General features: G+C 37.5%; 1 protein-coding gene across 1 annotated transcript; it reads right to left on the reverse strand.

Moving 5' to 3' along the window:
- Positions 1–319: 319 nt before the first annotated feature.
- LOC113088286 (deoxynucleoside triphosphate triphosphohydrolase SAMHD1-like) lies at positions 320–20,092 on the reverse strand. Its single transcript, XM_026255745.1, has 15 exons — positions 19,897–20,092; positions 19,134–19,228; positions 16,172–16,332; positions 15,836–15,951; positions 15,289–15,360; positions 15,060–15,091; positions 14,824–14,967; positions 14,643–14,743; positions 14,200–14,308; positions 6,280–6,371; positions 6,007–6,119; positions 5,679–5,815; positions 5,502–5,594; positions 5,322–5,426; positions 320–714 (listed from the first exon to the last, which is right to left on the reverse strand). Exons 1-15 carry the CDS (start codon positions 19,982–19,984, stop codon positions 550–552), a joined length of 1,623 nt encoding a protein of 540 aa, XP_026111530.1. The 5' UTR covers positions 19,985–20,092; the 3' UTR covers positions 320–549.
- Positions 20,093–21,400: the final 1,308 nt, after the last annotated feature.

The following is a 21,400-nucleotide window of genomic DNA, read 5'->3' on the forward strand; positions in this document are numbered from 1 at the left end:
TATTGTGCTGCGTAAATAAAACCATGTCTGCATTTGTGATCAGAGAAACGACAAACAGCGAGCACTACTCTTCACTGCTCAAAACATACAGGCTGTGAGCAAGTCCTTGTAACACTCCCAAGAGAAAGGAACAATTGAAATCGCATCATATGACCCCTTTAAGAAAATAATAAAATATATTATAATATAAATTATACATTTACATCCCTAAAATATGAAAACCACTCCATGTAAATAACTTATTGCTGCTCCCTTTTGCAAATAAATATGCAACACAGATAAATTAAACCTTTTTTATTAATTCCACATTCATCAGTCCTACACAATCTTAAAACTCATAACTTAACACATGCACAAAAAAAAAAAAAAAAAATTCTGCCACCAGAATTTCAAAAAAAATTTTAAATTTTGATTACATTTTTGCATTATTAAATAACTATAAACCATTACCTTAAAACTGATTTTAACTGAACGTGCAGATGATTTCTTGGAGTAACCATTTTGGTGTTACAGTCACAGAAAATATTTATATGTCAATTATTCAGCTGCCTATTTGACTCCAAAATTGGAGCCACACCACATCTGGAAGCACTTCTCTGCCTCCTCCACCTTCTTCTTCTCTTCCTTCTTATCTTCAGCTGCCTGATCATCCGATGGTTTGTAGTAAACTCTGACCATCTCTTCATTAAACCTATTTGGCAGGAAACTGGAGAGCTGAAAATAAGACACATAACACAACCAGTTTTCAAAAATATTTTATACAAAGTTCAAGTCTGTGTGCAATTAGTTATTTATTATTTATTTGCTTATTTGTTTATTAATTATTTAATTGTTTATTTGTTTATTCATTTACTTATTTATTTGGATGTTTCAATCCAAAGTTGTAAATATCGCAAAATTTTAATATTGCATAAAACAAAATCGCCACTTCCTTATAGACTGGTGCCATACACGTCAAATAAAAGACTAATTCACTGCAGAAGTAGAAGCTAATGTTTTTTAATCTATTTTATTTAAATAAATTACTTGCTCCCCAGAGCAGCAATAACTGCTGTCATGTTAAAATGCTTTTTGGAGGTGGACGACTGCTGTTTGAGAACGCAGTCATTCTTTGAGGCCATTATGCTGAATCACTTTGACGGATACTTTGGCTCAGGCATTTCAGAATAACCAAAACAACATTTAATTTAATATTCTGTAAATATGTTTCCATGATAGTTTATGTATGTGTACTTATTTATATGTATTTTTTTTATGTTTGTTTTATATTTAGAATTTAATTGCCATTTCCATCCAGCCTTATTTTTTTCTTTTTTTATGTGATATTTTAAAATGTGCATAAAAACCAGTGGATGGAAACATAGCTGATCACACTCATTTGGAAAAATACATAGAGGTGCAATTGGTGATTGTCTTAAGAATTTTTTTTTTTTTTTTTTTTTTTTTTTTTTTTTTTGCTATACATTGGTCTGGGAACGAAGAAACCCTTGGGAAGAAACACTTATTCAACATTGATTTTTGTTTCAGAAAGTGGCATAAATGTATAATTCATAATCATTTTTACCTGGAGATTCAACCAGATAACAAAATATGTCTGGAAACGACATTTGGTTGGGTCATTGACCCAGTTTTTAATTAAATAAGGGCAATCATAAGCTATTGCAGTTCATTTTGCAATGTATCATTGCCAGTCAGTAGGCGTCAATGACTCGCAATACAATTTTTTTTTCATTCAAATACATGATGTTCGCAGTGTTTTCCCCCACGCCGACTCCACCCTCACCACGCCAGACCATGGCCCAAACAATGACTAGATGCTGACTGTATGTATGCTGGATGAAATTTTCGTCACAACACTCGGTCCGAGAATTTTGTTTGGCTTGGCTACCTGCGTGCCAACAAATGTATTTGCATGTCTCTGTGCACCGATACGCGCAGACACGGTACATCATCAGCCCGTTCACATACGATGTGCAGACAGAGCGAGAATGGCAAGAATGGTATAACTGCAGCCTGGAGATTTCCAAATAGGGGCGGGATCTCCAAAACGGGGTGGGAGCTCCAAAATAGGGTGTGGCTTTCTCCCATTGAGAGACAGGTGCACGACACGCATGCACAGTTTTTCGCCAAATCCACTTCACTGCAAACTCCACCCCACAACTGATTCTGAAGTTTTTACTGGTTGTGTCAATTAAAGTGTTTCCTAAACTATGCAACAAAAAAATGCTAATCCCTAATCCTACCTTATTTAACAGAATTTGCCTACAAAAAATGACCCGTTTGGACTACATCCCTCTAGTTCCTGTAGTAATGACGTCACTACAACAGTTTTTTGACTAACCTCCGCCCACATGAATACAAAAAAAGGGGGGCATGGTCTTGTTGCACTCTGATGGAGAAGAGGAAGAGTTGCGTTTGTGTTTGTCGCCATGCCATGTCGTCGAAACGCTGTTATTTTCATCTCGGAGTCCAATCATCTTTGTTTGGGCTTCCCAGGGACGCTGTACTTGGAGAATGGTTACAATTTATGTTTAATTCAGTTCCGAAAATTATAATCCACATGTAAAACTATGTGTAAAACTATTTTGCTGAGGACAGCTTGCTGAGGACAGTTTCCTCAATCTCAATCAGTTTAATGCCAGATTCGCACAAATCACATTCGGTATACAGATAGGTGAATTTTGTGAAAAATACTGGTTTTTTTTTATTTAATACTGTCCACGCGAAACATGAACACATGTTATATTGCACACTGTAAACACAATCAAAGCTTCAAAAAAGTGCGAAAAACAGGACCTTTAACCAGTGAAACTGCCTGAATGGCGGGATTGGCGCTGAATAGTGTGGTAAAGAAAGTTGCGGTTCAGGAGATAAATAGTCAATAAGATTAAGCAATATGAGACTCACCGGACAATGGCACCTTTTTAGTTACACCCAGCATCACTACCCCCTCCTAGCCTGCGAATTTCGTGTTCCGGGATGGCCCCGTTGATTGAAATCAAACGATCGAGTAAAATCTTTCCCCTCCGCTGGGACGGCTTCTGAGTGATTCCTGTTTACATCATGAAGCAGAGGTTCAGACTTGGGTCCAAACACCACTGGCCACAAGCTTTGGCCTCTGCTCTCATGGATAATGTTTATTTATATAGCATATTTTATTTTAGATGAACTAAAAACAATCTTTAATTTATAAAGTTTTATTTGAAATATAAGTCAGTAACAATTGGCTGAAGCCACAGCCAATGGTGAAAGTCTTTGCGAAAGGAGACCCCGCCCCGTTTTGGAGATTCTGTCCAATTTTGGAGTTCACGTCCCATTTTGGAGATCTCTGGTTTGCAGTTATTCCCACTTGAGAATGGCAGACAAACATCAAAAACCTGATCTTCCTTCCTGGTATTGTAGTAGAGGAGACCGGGTATAGTTGTAACACTGGGAGAGCTTTAACACTACCAATTCTATGAATCGTGGATATGCTAGTCATGTGACAGTTTCAATTTCCTCAGGCTTCCGTACGATCCCACATGGAGGTTTTCCTGTCTGTGTTGCTATCTCTCCTGAAGCTACAGCAGAAAATATAATTCTGATGTAAGATAGTAAAAAATGGAATCTGCCATGTCACCTTGAACAGATCTTGGCAGAAATATAAAACTATGAGTATTTACAACATTCCAGACATTGTTAGGATTGCCCCGCCTACAGCCGCAACACAGAAAAACATACAGACGGGCTTCCATTGTACAGGCAAATGGCCTTTCAAATGTAACATTTTTCAGGACTGTGACTTTGCGCCTTCACAAGTCACAACTTGTCCTTATCCATCTGGGTCTCTTTAACAGAGCTCCTCTCCATCTAACCCTTTTATTTAAGTATATTTATTAATGTTTTTAGAAGTGTGAAAAATAATTTGCTCTGCACCTCAGGAAGATATATGTGCTCAGAGACACAGACATGTAAAGTCATCTTTTAGCTCAAGGTGAGTGCCTAAACGGTCAAATACACGAAAAATATTTTTAAAATGCTGCATCATGATTATTCACGTATACCTTTGTCAGTCATGAAATAACTGAACATAAAGAGTTGAGTATATAGAATGAAAATATGCGTGTAATGGTAAACTGGATCTGTGCGGCTCTTAATGTGACAGTGGGCTATTTTCCTGTTGCGACAGTGTGCTTTATGTAATGGAGGCCAGCGAGTAGTGCTGTGCAGGTAAACCTCACTCCCCGATCTCAAGAGACGCACTAGCGACAGACGCTAGTGGCTGTAGCCATTTAGCCTCCTTGTTAGTGCGTCCGCCTCCCATGACAGAAGACCCGGGTTTGAGCCCCGCTCGGAGCGAGTGCGAGGAGCGTCAGAGAGGACCCGGGTGAGAGGGGTTACATTGGTGCCGTGACCCGGATGGAAGTGAGGTTTAGGGGGGTGAGTGTAACGGAGGCCAGCGAGTAGTGCTGTGCAGGTAAACCTCACTCCCCGATCTCAAGAGACGCACTAGCGACAGACGTTAGTGGCTGTAGCCATTTAGCCTCCTTGTTAGTGCGTCCACCTCCCATGCCGGAAGACCCGGGTTCGAGCCCCGCTCGGAGCGAGTGCGAGGAGCGTCAGAGAGGACCCGGGTGAGAGGGGTTACATTTATAATCAAACAAAAAAAGACAAATTCAAAATCACACACTGCTCTTGAATGAAGGGTTTTTGTAGCTTTAAGAAACAAAAAAGTGTATTTCTTACAGTGAAAACTATGCTGTTTTATTTGACATTTGATTATTAATTTATGTAGTAGCCAAGGCTGTAAACTGCTTGAAACTTGCATAAAAACAACTAAATAATAATAATAATAAATAGCACAGTTTGTTTCATTTGTATCTATTTATTCTACTGTATTTGCCCTTTGTTTTTTTATTACTGACAGTTTAATTATTTTCAATAATTTTGAATAAATCACTCATATAAATTTTTGTTCATATGACCCCCTCATAACTGTGTTAAATAACCGTGATTACAATATTGACCAAATTAATCGCTATTTCGATTTTTGCCATAATCGAGCAGCCCCACATTATATACACATATATATTTCCCCCAGGGAAAGTGGCGCCACACATAGAGTGCAAGTCTGGGAAACACTGTGATGTATTGTTGTAATGTTTCTCTGGTCATCAGGTCTAAGGGTGTGTTCATGCACTCAGGGGACGTGGCTTTGGGCAGCGATTGCAGGGAGGGTGCGATGATGGATTTTAGTGCTATCAGGCTAAAGTTAGCATTTTCTGAAATCTCCTACTGCACCCTTAAATATTCTGAAATAAAACAGTTAAAGTGTCGAGTACCTGATAATCTTTAATGGGAGAGGCTTCGTTGGGTTTCCTCTTGCTGTAGAAAAAGACCTTTTCAATGGGGTTTTTGTCCTTCATTCCATGATCCAGATCAACCACCTGAGTAAGAAGAGATGAAATAGCTAGTTTGTGAAGATATGAAGGCAGATGTGAATTGTTTGAAACATAACTTACATAAACTGGTAAATCTTCAGCGTTCAGAGAAACAGTCAGGTCTGTAGGTCTGTACTGCTCTAATGCTGTTTTCCATGTTTTCATCAGCTCTTCCTGAAATTTCAGATTCGAGAGGGCTTGTCAGTTCTAGAGGGTTAATCAAAGTGTAAGCCAGTGTGCTTTTCACTTCTGTCTAACCTTTGACATGCTGTTCTCAGTCAGTCGAGCTTCTCCAACAAACTTTGGCAGTTTTCTTCTGATGATCTTGTTCAAGATGTCTCTGGATTTCTTCAAATTATCAGAAGTGGAGGACGATATCTGCTCAAAGATCTCATCTGACAAAAGAACAGAAGAGTCATTATTATCATCAATAAAAATTTGTTATTTCCTGTATGGTATGTCCTGAGACACATTACCACAAGTCTATAATAGAGGAAATGTGTTTATCTTGGTATAATAGGGCACATATTACTTCTTTAATTTATATATATTTGTGTGTATGTGTGTGTTTTGTGTTTTTGCTGACCTGTGAGTTTGCTGTAGTCCTCTGCTGTCTTTATGGCTTCAGAAATCTTCAGCATATCTTCAGGTTTTCCTTCATGAAGATCACGATCAGCTTGTACAAGTGCTTCTGCAAACCTAACACAGGAAAAAATACATCTGAGTTAGTGTTTCAAACATGTATAAGGTGTGCAGTCAGTTACCTAATTTGTGTAATATTCTGGAAGGAAAAATTAGAAATGCAAGATTTTTAAATCAGAAGCACAGATATCACCACTGTCCAGACAGCGAAACTCACATGTCTTCAATGATGTTGCAGATTTTGTGCTGATAGGCCTGGCGATGGAGAGTGTATCGAGTGCGAAACATGTCATAAACATTATCAGCCTCCTGTTAGACACACAAACATCATAGTGTGAGAAATGTTTTTTGTCTATACAAAGAAATTCTCAAGGGCCTCAAGGGTTATTCTGGAGCTCACTGACTCATGACATGGACAGAAACAATAGAAACATGGTATCACAGGTTTAGAAAAGAAGGAGGATATGTAATTAACCCTCTGGAGTCTAAGGGTATTTTTGGGGCCTTGAGAAGTTTTGTCATGCCCTGACATTTGTGCTTTTTTCAGTTTCTTATAAATATCTAAATGGGTAAAGTCTAATATCACTGTAATCAGCACAAACTGGGCTATAATAATATGTGAAAGGCATGCATGTACATGATTGTATTTTTGAGAAAAAAATGTTATGCATGGTTAGTGAAAAACTAAAAATGTTAAATCACTTGAATAAGGCAATAAAACACATACATAAAATTGGTTGCCGGAAAAGTTGAGAACTGGAGCTTGTAGCCTAGAATTTTTCTTTCTGAATGATGTGAAAATCATCTTGTTTACTCATTCACAGAAAACAATATATTGATTTAAATTTTCTAAAACACTTTTTGTTGGTAAAAGTCATATGCGAGTAGGCGTCAACTATCATGAATATCATTGTGATTTACACCTGAGAAGACAAAGGCCTGCATAATGAGTTGCATAATGAGCCTCCCATTCAACTGTGCCACTGAGGGAGGACTTACAAGAAAGAATGTGAGAACAAAATAAAAGTATATAATTTTAGTTTGTAGTTTATTAAGAATATATTTAATTATCCCACAACATAATTTAATATCCACTTGGGGGAGCAGTTAAACAGTTTATTAGGAACAATCAAAGCTGACTTTCAAACAATTTTTTTGGCATCCTTACTTCAGTCACACAAATCCTTTTAACAATCTTATTTTCTACCAAATAAACCCCATTTATTATCATCATCATTATTATTATTATTATTAATGTTGAAAAGAGCTTATAATATTTTTCAGGTTTTTTTAGGGGGAATAAATCGAAAGAACTGCATTGTTTTTACATTTGTTAGAGTTATCTCTATTTGTCACATTTATATTATTTACATCAAGCTTTTGAATGGTATAGTATTGTATATTGCTATTGAAACTTCATAATGTTTCACTTGATTATACGTTTAGTCAGGAATTATAGTTTGGAAAAAGTCTTTGGAAAAAGTCTGACTAGTAAAATGTTTACACGTTATGTGAAAACTAGTACAAATAAATAAAAAGAGACTTACTCATGTTTATGATCTCTGCTGATTAAAGTGCTTCATTCTTTTTTCTGAAGAAATCCATTTCTCAAATCCTCAACCACATCACACCTTTTTGGGGTGAATTATGTCTTAGTCCTCTCATCGCGAAGCAAACAGTAAAATAAAATAAAATAAAAACTTGAAGAATAGTCTGGCTGCTTTTTCTTCTGTTTGGGCGTATTCAAGCCGCGCGCTTCAGTTTGAATCTGAATAGAGCGTTCAGCGCGAGGGCGTGGTCACATTAGATATAATGAGCGGAGATATGAAAAACAGACATTGCGTTGTTTTCATATGGATTACTTTATCTCAGAATATTTGTGACACTGAAAGTGTAATTTAAGTTCTTTTCGGGGTTATCAGGAGAAAATGACTCAAAACGCATATATGCGTTAATCGACTCGAAAGGGTTAACTTAAACATACTTTAATTTAAAGTCTTCATTTGAAAGTCATATTAGTATGTCTGACATGATATATAACTATAACATATTCTGTATATATTAATAGAGCTTCTGCTAGGGCTGGACAATTAATCAAATTTCTAATCGCAATTACAATTCCCTCAATGCTGCGGAGAAAAATAGTTGAGCAATATTAGAAAGGAGTTTCTCAGAGAAAATGTAAAATAGTGTAAAGTTATCATCATCTACAGTAAATAATATCATCCAAAGATTCAGAGAATTTGGAACAATCTCTGTGCGTAAGGGTCAAGGCCGGAAAACATTGTCGGTGAAAAAAATCCACCGTGCCATTCGCCATTGCCCGCTATAACTCTATAGGTCAAAAAAGAAGCCATATCTAAACATGATCCAGAAGCGCAGCCATTTTCTCTGGGCCTATGCTCATTTTGTCAAGGTAGCCGCTGTCTCATCCTAGTCTTGTGTTTGTGTGTGTGTGGGCGTCTCGTTACGCTGATTGTTTTATTTGGGCATTACCTCTGATCATCAGTGATCAGTAGCAGCTGCATGTAATTTCCCCAGCCTATTTAATTGCCTTGTCTTTTGTATCATCTTAGATCTTTGTTGAGTTTGAGTTTGTTGTGTCAAGCTGTACCTTTTCCAGTCTCATTGTGGATTCTACACCTGACTCATCACTCACCACTCCGGGGAATTCTTCACTGTCGTCACTCATCTCAACTGGATTGCCCATTGAAGTCCCTGTGCCACCACTCTCCTGCTGGTTGCGACAGGAAGACCTTTGCTGTAATCTCAATAAAGAGTCATTTTACTTGCGACTTTCATCCGCTTATGTTTCACGTAACAGAACGATCTTACCATCATTATGGATGCAGCAAGTTCCACTTCACTGAGTTCATCAACCACAGTATTGCTTGTATGGATCAGCAGCAGGAGAGTATCTCCACCACGGGGCACGCTGTGCAAGCGCTTTAAACGCAGGTGTCCGAGCTCTCCCAAAAGTTCCAATTCCTGAGTAATCCCACTGCGCAGGATGCTGCCAGACTCCTTGCAGATCTAAGACAAGGTGATCATATGGTAGCTGACTACTCCATCGAGTTCAGGACGTTGGCGGCAGAGTGCAGATGGAACGAAGAGGTGCAGTAGGATATGTTCTTGCATGGGTTGGTTGACCGTATCCAAAGGGAAATGTACATCTTGGACCTCCCCCAGAGTCTCAACAGACTTGTCAACCTGGTTTTGCATGTATATCCTAGTCCCAACCGCCTTGAGCAGTGCACTCATCCTAACCGCAGATCCGGAGGCGCTGAAGGCCAAACAACCAGCGAGGGAGACACGGTCGGCCCCGCCGCTGATCCTGAGCCCATGGACGTAGGGAGATCCGGAAGACTTTGTCTATACTGTGGAGGAACGGGCCATTTCCTACATTCGTGTCCAGTAAAAGAGCAGGCCAATAGTATTGAATAGGCTACTATCGGGTGGGATCTGGGCCGAGAAGTCCTCACAATCCACTCTTCTTCCGGTAAGACTGAGATGGGCCAATCACACTCACACCTGCCAAGCTTTACTGGACTCCAGAGCCAAGGTTAATTTCATGTACACTCACTTTGCCCAGAAATTCCGCCACCCCATCACACCACTCACCAGACAGGTCTCTGTTAGTGGACAGAAACTCCCCAGTATCTCCCTTACTACCTGTCCAATAACCCTTACCACATCAGGCAACCACACTGAAAAATTCTAGGCTACAAGCTCCAGTTCTCAAAAATTCCAGGAACCATTGTTCTTTATGTGTTTTATGGCCTTATTCAAGTGATTTAAGATTTTTAGTTTTTCACTAACCACACATAACATTTTGTTTCTCAAAAATACAATCATGTACATGCATGCATTTCACATATTATTATAGCCCAGTTTGTGTTGATTACAGTGAGATTAGACTTTACCCATTTACATATTTATAAGAAACTGAAAAAAGCACAAATATCAGGGCATGACACAACTTCTCCAGGCCCCAAATATTCCCTTAGATTCTTGTGTCTGCTTGTCCTTCTGTTTCTGTTTCTGTGTTTCAGGAGAAGGTAGTGGACATATCAAACGTGCCGTGGAGTACCTGGATCTGAGGGAAGTCTTCAGTAAGTCCCGTGCTGCTTCTCTCCCTCTGCATTGTCCCTATGACTGTGCTATATATTTATTGCCAGGTAAGTCTCTGCTTAAAGGCAAGCTTTACTCTCTTTCTGCTCCTGAGAGGGAGGCCATGGAGAAATATATTTCTGGTTCTCTAGCAGCGGGGTTCTTCCGACCTTCCTCTTCTCCAGCAGGGGCGGGGTTCTTTTTTTGTGGGGAAGAAGGATGGTTCCTTGCGGCTTTGTATTGATTAACTAGGACTGGACAACATCATGTTAAAGCATACCTATCCTTTGCTGTTGATGTATTCAGCTTTCGAGAGGTTGCAGGGAGCATCCGTTTTCATAAAATTGGATTTCCGTAATGCTTATCATTTGGTTCACATTCGGAAAGGGGGATGAATGGAAAACCACTTTTAACACCCCCAGAGGGCATTTTTAATATTTGGTTATGCCGTTCGGCCTTTCCAATTCCCCAATTTCCAGGCACTCATGAATGACGTGTTTAGAGACATGGTAGATCAATTCATATATGTCTACCTGGATGACATATAGATTTTTTCATCATCTTTCCAGGAACACATTCAGCATGTCAGAAGAGTGCTTCAGAGGCTGCTAGAGAATAGTTTTTTTGTCAAGGTGGAGAAATGCAATTTTCATGCACAGTCTGTTTCTTTTATAGGATACATCATCTCGTCTGAGGGAGTACATATGGATCCTGACATGGTTAAGGCTGTGGTAGATTGGCCAAGTCCAGATTCCCATAAGGCCCTACAGAGGTTTCTGGGGTTTGCCAATTTTTATTGGAGTTTCATGCACAATTTCAGCCAACTAGCCGTTCCTCTGACTGCCTTGACCTCCCCCAGAATGACAATTAGGTTGTCTGATACAGCTGAGGCTGTATTCGCTATTCTCATAGCCCCTGATCCTTCACATCACTTCATGGTGGTGGTCGATGCATCAGAGGTGGGGGTAGGTGCAGTTCTATCTCAACGTCCTTCCACAGACGACAAGATGCATCCCTGTGCATTTTTTCCCCATTGTTTATCACCCGCCAAACGTAATTTTGATATTGGGAACAAAGAGTAGTTGGCAGTCAAATTAGTGTTGGAAGAATGCTGTCATTGGTTAGAAGGGTCGGAGGAACCTTTTATCAGTTGGATTGACCATAAGAACCTGGAATATATCAGGTCTGCTAAAAGACTTAACTGGCAGGCTTGGTGGGCACTTTTTTTGGACGATTACATTTTTCTCTTTCATACACCCGGATTCCAAAAATGTCAAACCGATTCTTTGTCACATATTTTTGATCCTTCTGAATGCCCGTGTACTCCTGAGTGTATTTTACCAGAGATATTAGTGGTCTCCACTCTGACATGGGTGATTGAATCGAGGGTCAGAACGTCAGAAGTGGTAACGCCTCCGACCTATTGCCCACCGAATAGAAAATTTGTGCCGGAGGGGTTAAGGTCCAACGTCATTCAGTGTGGGGATTGTTCCAACATTGTGTGTCATCCAGGAGTTAATGACCAGTTTTTTTGTCAAGCAACGATTCTGGTGGCTGTTGATGGCTCATTACATTCATAATTTTGTTTTGGCTTGTTCGGTTTGTGCCACTGGTAAGACTTCCAATCGACCCCCAGATAGGCAACTCCAACCGCTGTCAGTCCCTTTGAGACCTTGGTCCCACAATGCTCTAGATTTCATTACCACCCTTCCACCCTCACAGGGGAAAATGGTAGTTTTGACAGCAGTGGACCGGTGCTCGAAGGCAGCTCATGTTATTCCCTTTCCCAAATTACCATCTGCAAAGGTCACAGCGGTAACTGTCGTACATCACGTCTTTCAGCTATATGCCCTAAGCTATAGGACCCCAATTTGTGTCCAAATTTTGGCAGGAGTTTTGTAAGTTACTGGGTGTGACTGTCAGTCTATCTTCGGGGTTCCATCCCCAAAGCAATGGCCAAACCGAGAGAGCCAACCAAGATTTGGAGAGAGTGTTGCAATGTTTGATATCCAAGAATCCTTCCTCTTGGAGTCAGCAACTCTCTATGGTTGAGTATGCTCATAACTCGTTACCAGTGTCATCCACAGGCCTTTCTTCGTTTGAATGTAGCTTAAGTTACCAGCCACCTATTTTTTCCAGTCTGAAATCCGATGTCGGGGTCCTCTCTGCCCATGCCTTCATCCAGAGGTGCCGCCACACTTGGAGTAGAGCCTGTGAGACTCTTCTTCAGGTGGGGGAGCACACTAAGGCCCAGACCTATCGCCACCGGTCGAAGCCTCCCATATAAGTTGTGGGTCAAAAAGTGTGGCTTTCTACCAAAACCATTCGGTTCTGCTCCATATCTAACAAGTTAGCTCCAAAATGTATTGGCCTTTTTTTCTGTCCTACTCAAACTTCTTCCAACGTACAGGAAGATTCATCTCGCCTTCCATGTATCAAAGATTAAACCCATGTTTCATTCACACAAGGAATCAACATATTCGGTGAACCATATTCCGTACTCGAGATCGAGGGGACGTGGATTCAAGTACTTGGTGGACTGAGAAGGTTACGGTCCGGAGGAGAGAAGATGGGTACCTGCTAGGGACATCCTGGATCACTCCCTTATCAATGATTACAATCGACAGTTAGGATAGTCTGTGAACGCCAGTAGGCGTTCCTATGGGGGAGGGTACAGTCAACTTTCATCTGATTATCTTTCACGTAACATATTTAAAATGGACTGTGGCAAAGTGGAAAACTGTTCTGCGGTCAGACGAATCAAAATTTGAAGTTATTTTTGGAATACTGGGACACCATGTCATCCGGACTAAAGAGGACAAGGACAACCCAAGTTGTTATCAGCGCTCAGTTCAGAAGCCTGCATCTCTGATGGTATGGGGTTGCATGAGTGTGTGTAGCATGGGCAGCTTACACATCTGGAAAGGCACCATCAATGCTGAAAGGTATATCCAAGTTCTAGATCCACATATGCTCCCATACAGACATTGTCCCTCTAAGGGAAGACCTTACATTTTCCAACATGACAATGCCAGACAATGCCAGACATACCGCATCAATTACAACATGATGGCTGCGTAGAAGAAGGATCCAGGAACTGAAATGACCAGCCTGCAGTCCAGATCTTTCACCCATAGAAAAAAAATTAGCACATCATGAAGAGGAAGATGTGACAACAAGAACTAAGGCAGATGAGCAACTAGAAGCCTGTATTAGACCAGAATGGGACAACATTCCTATTCCTAAACTGGAGCAACTTGTCTTCTCGGTCCACAGACGTTTGCAGACTGTTATAAAAAGAAGAGGGGATGCCACACAGTGGTAAACATGGCCTCGTCCCAACTTTTTTGGAATGTGTAGCTCTCATGTAAACCAAAATGAGCCAATATTTGGCATGACATTTCAAAATGTCTCACTTTCAACATTTGATATGTTATCTATATTCTATTATGAATAAAATATAAATTTATGAGATTTGTAAATTATTCCATTCTTTTTTTACTCACAAATTCTACAGTTTCCCAACTTTTTTGGAATCAGGTTAGTACTTAATCGGCAATTAATCGGTCAAAGCGGCAATTAATCTTTCAAAGTACACTTAATGTTTTTCTGCTTAAGATGCATTTTTTTCTTTCTACATGTTATCTTAAGGGTTTTTCCCATTATTTACAATTTAGTTTTAGTGTAACATTAGAATACCACTATAATATTACAATATTTTTATTTTTTATAATTTTAAGAAGAAACCAATTAGATTTATAGTTGACATTTTAGGCTTAATACTATAGCACTAAAAGTTTTTCAGTCAGAGTGTTTTCATATTGTTTATTTTCATGTAAAATTATGTCATGCATTTGCATCATTCAATGTAAATTGTGATAATTGTAATCGATAATCACAATTACTATTTCAAGGGAATTATCAACAAATAAGATTTTTGTCATAATCGTGCAACCCTACCGTTATATGCCATACACAGAGTGGGTGTGTTTGGTTTGAAATAATGTGTGATGATTGTATGAGGCACCTTGTCTCTGAAGCAGATGTGATTTCTTTCGTTCACTTCACAGACTCGAGCAAACTTCAGCAGACGTTGATGGTCAAAACTGTTTCGAATGCCCAGGTGATGACAGTCTCTGTCAAATAAGTATTCAATATGAAAACACAGTGGATGCATAAATAATAGGATCATCTTTATCACAGCTTGTAATAAGGTAAGACATGGTTAAAGTACAGCTGTGAATATGTACATTACTAAAATGATTACACCATAGTAGATATTTTCTCCGTTTTTTTTTTAGGCTCTTAAAGTGAGTAATGGTTTTATATTTGTCTGGCATTTGTGACGTCACATCTCAGAATAATCATTAGTGATTCAGCCAATCGGTATTGCCATTTACCTACAGATCCAGAGACATTAGTCACATGACATCAACAGCCCTTGCATCTGTGCAAAATTCTAATATTTACCGTGCAAAATAGTCCCATTTGTCCACATCGATGCCATTCTGTTTATTTGCTACAATCTCATACAGGAAGGATTTGTCTTCATCTCTGCCCTCGTATCTCCACTGAACAGAAGAGCAGTTCAAACTTCATTCTACTGAACTGTCAATTTTATTAACACACCATAAAGAGTATCAGTCTGTACCTCTGAGGTTTTTGCCCCTTCGATTAACTCTTTAATGAAGGTGATGTCTCTATCATCCAGTCCATGTTCTTTCATCACATCTTCATTCTCAGCCTTCAGACTCCTCACAATGTCATCAAACATCTGGACTGACATCTGCTCATGCTGCAGTAAATACAGAAACATAGATGGCATCATGAATACATGTAATACACAACCAGTTGCTTTGGCTGCATGAGCAGTGTGTTTGCGCTTACCTTCCAGTTTTCAGGGATGTCATCATGCAGCCCTAAGAAAAAGAAGCAGCTCTCAGGTTGAAAGTCATATTGTACATTATATTTGATTTAAGTTTATTTCAAACTTTTCCAGTAATATTTACAAGGCATACATTTACAGTAGTTCTACATGTCAAAATGTAACAATGATTTGAGAGGAAACTTGTCCACAGATTCTTCTGATTAGATTTCATGTCACACTGCTGCTTACCTCTTAATTTTTTCATTTTTTTGGCTCCTGGAATAACCAGACCATCAAATACATGAGAAAACGGACCATGACCTTAAAAAAAGAAAAAGAAAAGAAAATGCATGTTTTGCAGTCTTATGTCTCTTTTTATGTCTTATGTGTCTTTAAGGCCATTTTGCACATGACCTCTAAAAGTGATAATCACCGTTTGAAACTTGCAGTATCTTCTTGTTTTTCAAATTTATACACTTAAACGGCATTCTAGTTTTGGGCCACTAAACTCTGTGTCCCTTTTGTTTCAAATATCACAAAACTATCAGTAATAACTATTACTGTACTTATCACTGTACTGTGTAGCTAAGGTCAACATAAATCTCTGCCGAAGTTTACGAAGGTTTGGGTCAAATGGAAACCATTACAAATACAAAAATAGTATTAAATTAAATGTATTCTTAGTATTTATTAACTTTGGAACAACAATTTTGGAGAAAATAACAAAATGTTAAAAATAACAAGAGATGAAGATTCCAGTATAAATAGTTCATAAATAAGTATTAGCACTACTCACCCAAGTCGTGACACAGACCAGCGATCTGAACACACAGGAAATCCTGTTTGGTAATTTTGAGCTCTGGCTGATTGTTGTGAAGAACTTTTACCAGACGTCCTGCTAAATGTGCCACACTAAAACACAAACACACACACACACACACACACACACCCGCGTGATTTTACCTTAACAAAATCGAAAGCACCGAATCTTACAAAAAGATAAATAATGTTCTTTTTTTTTGCTTGCATGTCATGTGACTGTTATTCATCACATGGAAGAGCATGCCTTACCTTTTTTATTATTATTATTTATTTTTTTATTTTTAATATGGTATTATTAATTCAGTCTCACCCAAGCGAGTGTTCAAAGCGATTGTGAGAAGCACCCGGATACACCAGATATGTTCCTCCCAGCTGTTTGATGTGTCTGAGTCTCTGAAACTGAGGAGTGTCAATGATCTTCACCAGCAGGGGGTGCAGCTCCATGTGTCCATGAATGGGGTCATTGAAGATCTACAGGAAAAAAAAAAGAAAAGAAAAATAAATCCCTGGTTTATCTCACTAAAATGAATTTGTGACTCAATGTACGAAGTTCTGAGGATATTCCCTGTTAGCTGGGTTTATGAGTGAGTCATTGAATCATTCGCTCAACTGATTTCCAATGATTCATTGGCTGATCTGGTTGATTCAGAAACAGAAATTTGCTCTAGTCAGTTTTTTTTTAATCCTGCTTCTACAACACGTGTATTCCGCTTTTGAAATTGCTTTTGAATGAGAGCTTGCTGTTCAATTTTCACTTTCAATTTTTTAATCATGCTCACTCTGCGTAAAGGGAGCACATCTTACAAAATCAAATATTTGTCAATGAGTTTGTCAATGAGCTCAGGATCTGTTGAGCAGCAAATCCTTCAGCATGGTTTTGTCAGTCAACTCCTGTATGGAGCAGAGCGGAGGCTTTCAGTTTATAACTGTAGTGAATGTTTCCAAATTTAACTCAATTATTTTTATTTCAATAAAAAGCATATGACCAAACACATACACCCACTACTGTAGAAAACCGTAATTTGTTTAACTCCATTATTCTTGTAATACGCAAAATCTTTGATCCCTGCCCATTGCCAAAAGATTTTAATCCAGGATCCCAATCCCAGTGCAGCCCCCTGCTCTACTCTGAGTTCATTTATAAGTGTTTGTTTTGTTGTTGGAGCAAAACTTTCTTCACAAATAGTTCCTCCCATTGAAGTGATTCCTCTTTATGTACAATAAATTGAGGAAACTTTTAACACACTGACCAAAGGCGGACTTACCCATTAGGCAAAAACAGGTGACCCCCTTGAGCCCAAAAAAGCCAAGGGCCTAATGTATAATTTCCTTTAAAATAGACCTTTTTAAATGTTTTTTTTTTTTTTTTGTTAAATTCCTAAAATAAGATACTTTCACATTTTATTCTACGACATAAAACAGACTGCTTACACCCCACTCGTGACTTCTTTTAATTGTTGTGTTTCTTTAAAAGATGGTTGCTAGCAAGTTGCTAAATGGGACTGTGGGCACTGTCAGGGGCATTAATGTCATCACGCCAAACAGTTGATCAATTTGCAGTGTTTTCCAGTAGTAGTATAATTTGTAATACAATTAATTGTAGTATAACTAATTTATTGTTTCCAGTATTTTATATTGTTGGTCGACAAGGTTTTTTTTTTTTTTTTTTTTTTTTTTTTTTTTTGTCCTGTAATGGAACACAAGTCTTCAGATAGAAGATGCTTGTTTTATCACTTTCCTACTGATGCAGAGACTCCACACCACACCACATTTAATGGCTTAGTCATGGTGAAAGTAACCTTAACTATGTATAGCACTTAAAGCCACTTTAAATTTAAATGTTTACGTCCACATGAAGCTGTTAGAAAGCATAGATTGATGATTTCCTACACAGCAAAAAATCCAGAGTGAAATTAACTCTGCTTGGAGTTCATGTGAGACCACACTCAAGAGTGTGAAAGGTCTAAAATAGGAGTGTTAAATTAACACTGAAGCAGAGTTAAAGTTAATGAGATAATTAAGTGATTAATTGAGGGATGATTGACCATTATTGACGGGACCTGATGTTAACATGCAGAATCAACAAAGATGAAAATCACTATTTTATGTCACCATTATAGTCGTCAGTGTTTGCTATAGTTGGGCTCTTGACCCCTAAAATTTTAAAGTCAGATTTTAATTTGAGTGTGGTCTCACATGTACTCCCATCAGAGTTAATTTCTCTCAGATTTTTTTGCTGTGTAAAAGCAAGGATAAATTATTATCCTTATCAAGCATATTATCCTTATTTGTGTGATGCTTATATCAAGCATCACACAAAACACCTCAAGGTGGATCTAGATAAATGTGTGCAAATGTATTGGGCCCATCACTGTAAAACCAAACAGTGAAATGAATCAAATTAAATTAGTTAATTGCACTCAAATAAAAATGAAAGTTCATTGGACTTAATTTAAATAAGTTCTGTAAACTAAAAATTTTGCTGTAGTAAGGTGAACTTAAAATTATTGTGTTTTCAAGTTCCCAGCATGCTTTGCATCAGAAAACAAGGGAAATAAATAAATAAATGTAGAAATTGAGTGTTATTTTGTGTGTTTTTTACAAGATTAGCATAGAGGGACTTAAGTTAGTACTTGAATGTTGTGTTATGTCAGAACTTACAAAGGTTACTATTATGTTGTTTTTGTAGTGTTACCGTTGTGGTGAAGAGTAGAGCCTGTGGTTAGGTTGAGAATGGACAACAATAGACTAAGTTTGAGTTTATTTCCCACATTATATGATTTGAAAAAAAAGAGAACATTTTAAGTGAAGTACTCTCTAATTATAAGTTGAGAAATATCAATGTTTATAAGATGACTGAGCTAATTTAAGGCAACTGGAAATGAAATTTCTAATTTAATGTAAACTTAAGAGTTCTGTGAACTTATTAGGGTTTACAGTGTATGGTAACAGACACTTGAAAATATATATTTTATTGAACTAAAAATGTTTAAGTTAATTTGACTTAAAATTTTCAACTATTTTTTTGAGTTAAGTGAACTTTTGTGAATTGAGGTTTTACAGTGTAGATTTTGCCTGGTGCCCCCAAATCACTAAATATGCCCCTCACACTGACATAATGTGATGACTTGGCATTTCAGTTTAAAGATAACAAATAATTATCTACTAAATGAATACTGTTGACAACATAACTATAGACTGTTATGTTTCTGCATGGAAGTGAGAATAAAATGATACCATCATCATAATATTTTTTATTATTTTTTTTTTACCTTCATTTGTTCTTTTGAGAAGTTTAAAGAGTATTTCTTCAGGATGTCCTGCAATTCATCCTTGATAATCTCCCATAACTGTTGTTTCTCAGGCTCTGAAAAGGCATAACATTTTAAATCCTCAGTATAATATATATATATATATATATATATATATATATATATATATATATATATATATATATATATATATATATATATATGCTGAATGCAATTGCTATGGTAAATCTCGGCTACACAGTACACCTAGCAAAGTTTATATATATATATATATATATATATATATATATATATATATATATATATATATATATATATATATATATATATATATATATATATATATATATAATATGTACAGGATAATACATTAATATTACTACTAATATTCACTAATATAATATAACACATATATAAAATTGTCCCATACAAAATTTATGCTGAATTTATATTCAAGTAGTGTGACTAGTTTTAGGGATTCGAGTAGATGATGTTATGTTTATGTCTCTCTGACGTAGTTCCTGTGGGTGGATTTTCCTCTTGCAAAACAGTAGGCTGTCTTTCTACCTTGATAAATCTATCGGGTTTACTGTCTTTACAGAACAGGTTATGTGATGACAGGAGTTGAAAGACTGGATATAATTTGTTGCTTAATTTTTCAGTAATCTAATTCCTTGAAGCCTATTTTGAAAACAGAAAATTACTCTCTGCGCAAATGAACCTTACGTTTACATCCACACACAACACATCTGTCTTCCCTTACCTTCACTTGCTTCATAGGACTTTTTTAGATCCTGGAGACTTTTCCTGTAATCGGAGAGAGTTTTTCTGGTTGGTTCAGCTCGAGGCATCTTCTCTTTTATTTTATAATTGTGGGTTTTAAGAAAACTCGGGTGAAGCAATAAAGGTCTGTCTATCTGCTTAGAGATTTCACAGCTCCAGCAGCTCAACTTACTCGCAGGAATACACGTTCAGGAAAGTCTTGTCATTATGAGGGTGTGTCTCAGACCAGCCTGGTTTCATTGTTTAGATGATGGTGTTAGTGTGTTCCTGTGGCTCAGTGATAGAGCATTGTGATCTCAGTGCAAATGGCTGTGGGTTCAATACCCAGGGAACACATGTTAGGTAAAAATAATGTTAGCTTGGAACCACTGCAAGTCACTTTGATAAAAGTGTCTGCAACATGCATAAATGTAAACAGCACGTGTGTGGACGCGTATATTGTGATTGCACAGAGATGTATACTAAACAAAACTGCACATCAGCCACACAATGCTGGACATTGGGTGCTCAACAAATAATGAAAATAATAAAAAACAAACAAAATTCAGCCTATCATAGGCTACAAAAATGCTAAGCAATTTAATAATGGACTTCTCACAAGGTAATGTTTTGTGCTAATACATGACATGCATGTTCATTATGAAGGTGTGTCTGACAACTGTTCAGTTTGTTCAATGCCATGAGACACATTAGATGGACTACTGCTGAAAACACTATACAATTATGAGCTGCCAGCGGAACAATATTTTCTATATAGTTATTTTGTATTTATTTGTCTTACAGTGTTTGATTGGTTAGTCTGTTTAGCAAATATATGTTAATGTAAATCCAATATTTGTTAATAAAGGCTAGGAATAATTTATTCTCCCAATGTTATTCCAGGCGTGTATGACTTCACTGTAAACCCGGATAAGTGGAATCTACTTTACAAAAAAAAAAAACAAGGTAACTCGTTGCCTTAAAAGTTTTAAGTAATGAAGCATTAGTTGAATAAGTGAAGTGTACTATGTTCAATGTACTTAAGCCCATAATATAATGGAATAGAACTTTTAAGTTGAACGTTTTAATAACCGAGTTATAGTAACTGAAGATACTTAGTTTAAACAATAATTTGCCACTCAGCTTGGTAAGCATTACTTAGTCCATTACCAATTCAACTAAATTGTATATTCTATCTGACCAACTTAACTTTTAGTCCCTGAAACTCTGTTTCAAAATGCCTTTCAATTAATAGAGCTGTGTAAAATACATTCATACAACTGCAACATTACACTGATCCAATTTATTTATTTTTATTTTTTTATTTATTTTTAATTGAAAATGCCTTTTTTCAGCAACAAAAGAAACAAAGCCATGGCCTAATAAGCTTCTGGATGTTTAGTTTCCTCAGTGATGGCATAAAAAAATAAAATAAAAAAAATAAATAAAAAAACTTAGCTATTCGCTGACAAATGTCAATCAACACTAATGTCGTTTTAAATGAG

This window comes from Carassius auratus, unplaced genomic scaffold (genome assembly GCF_003368295.1).
Source record: "Carassius auratus strain Wakin unplaced genomic scaffold, ASM336829v1 scaf_tig00046054, whole genome shotgun sequence".
Taxonomy (NCBI): domain Eukaryota; kingdom Metazoa; phylum Chordata; class Actinopteri; order Cypriniformes; family Cyprinidae; genus Carassius; species Carassius auratus.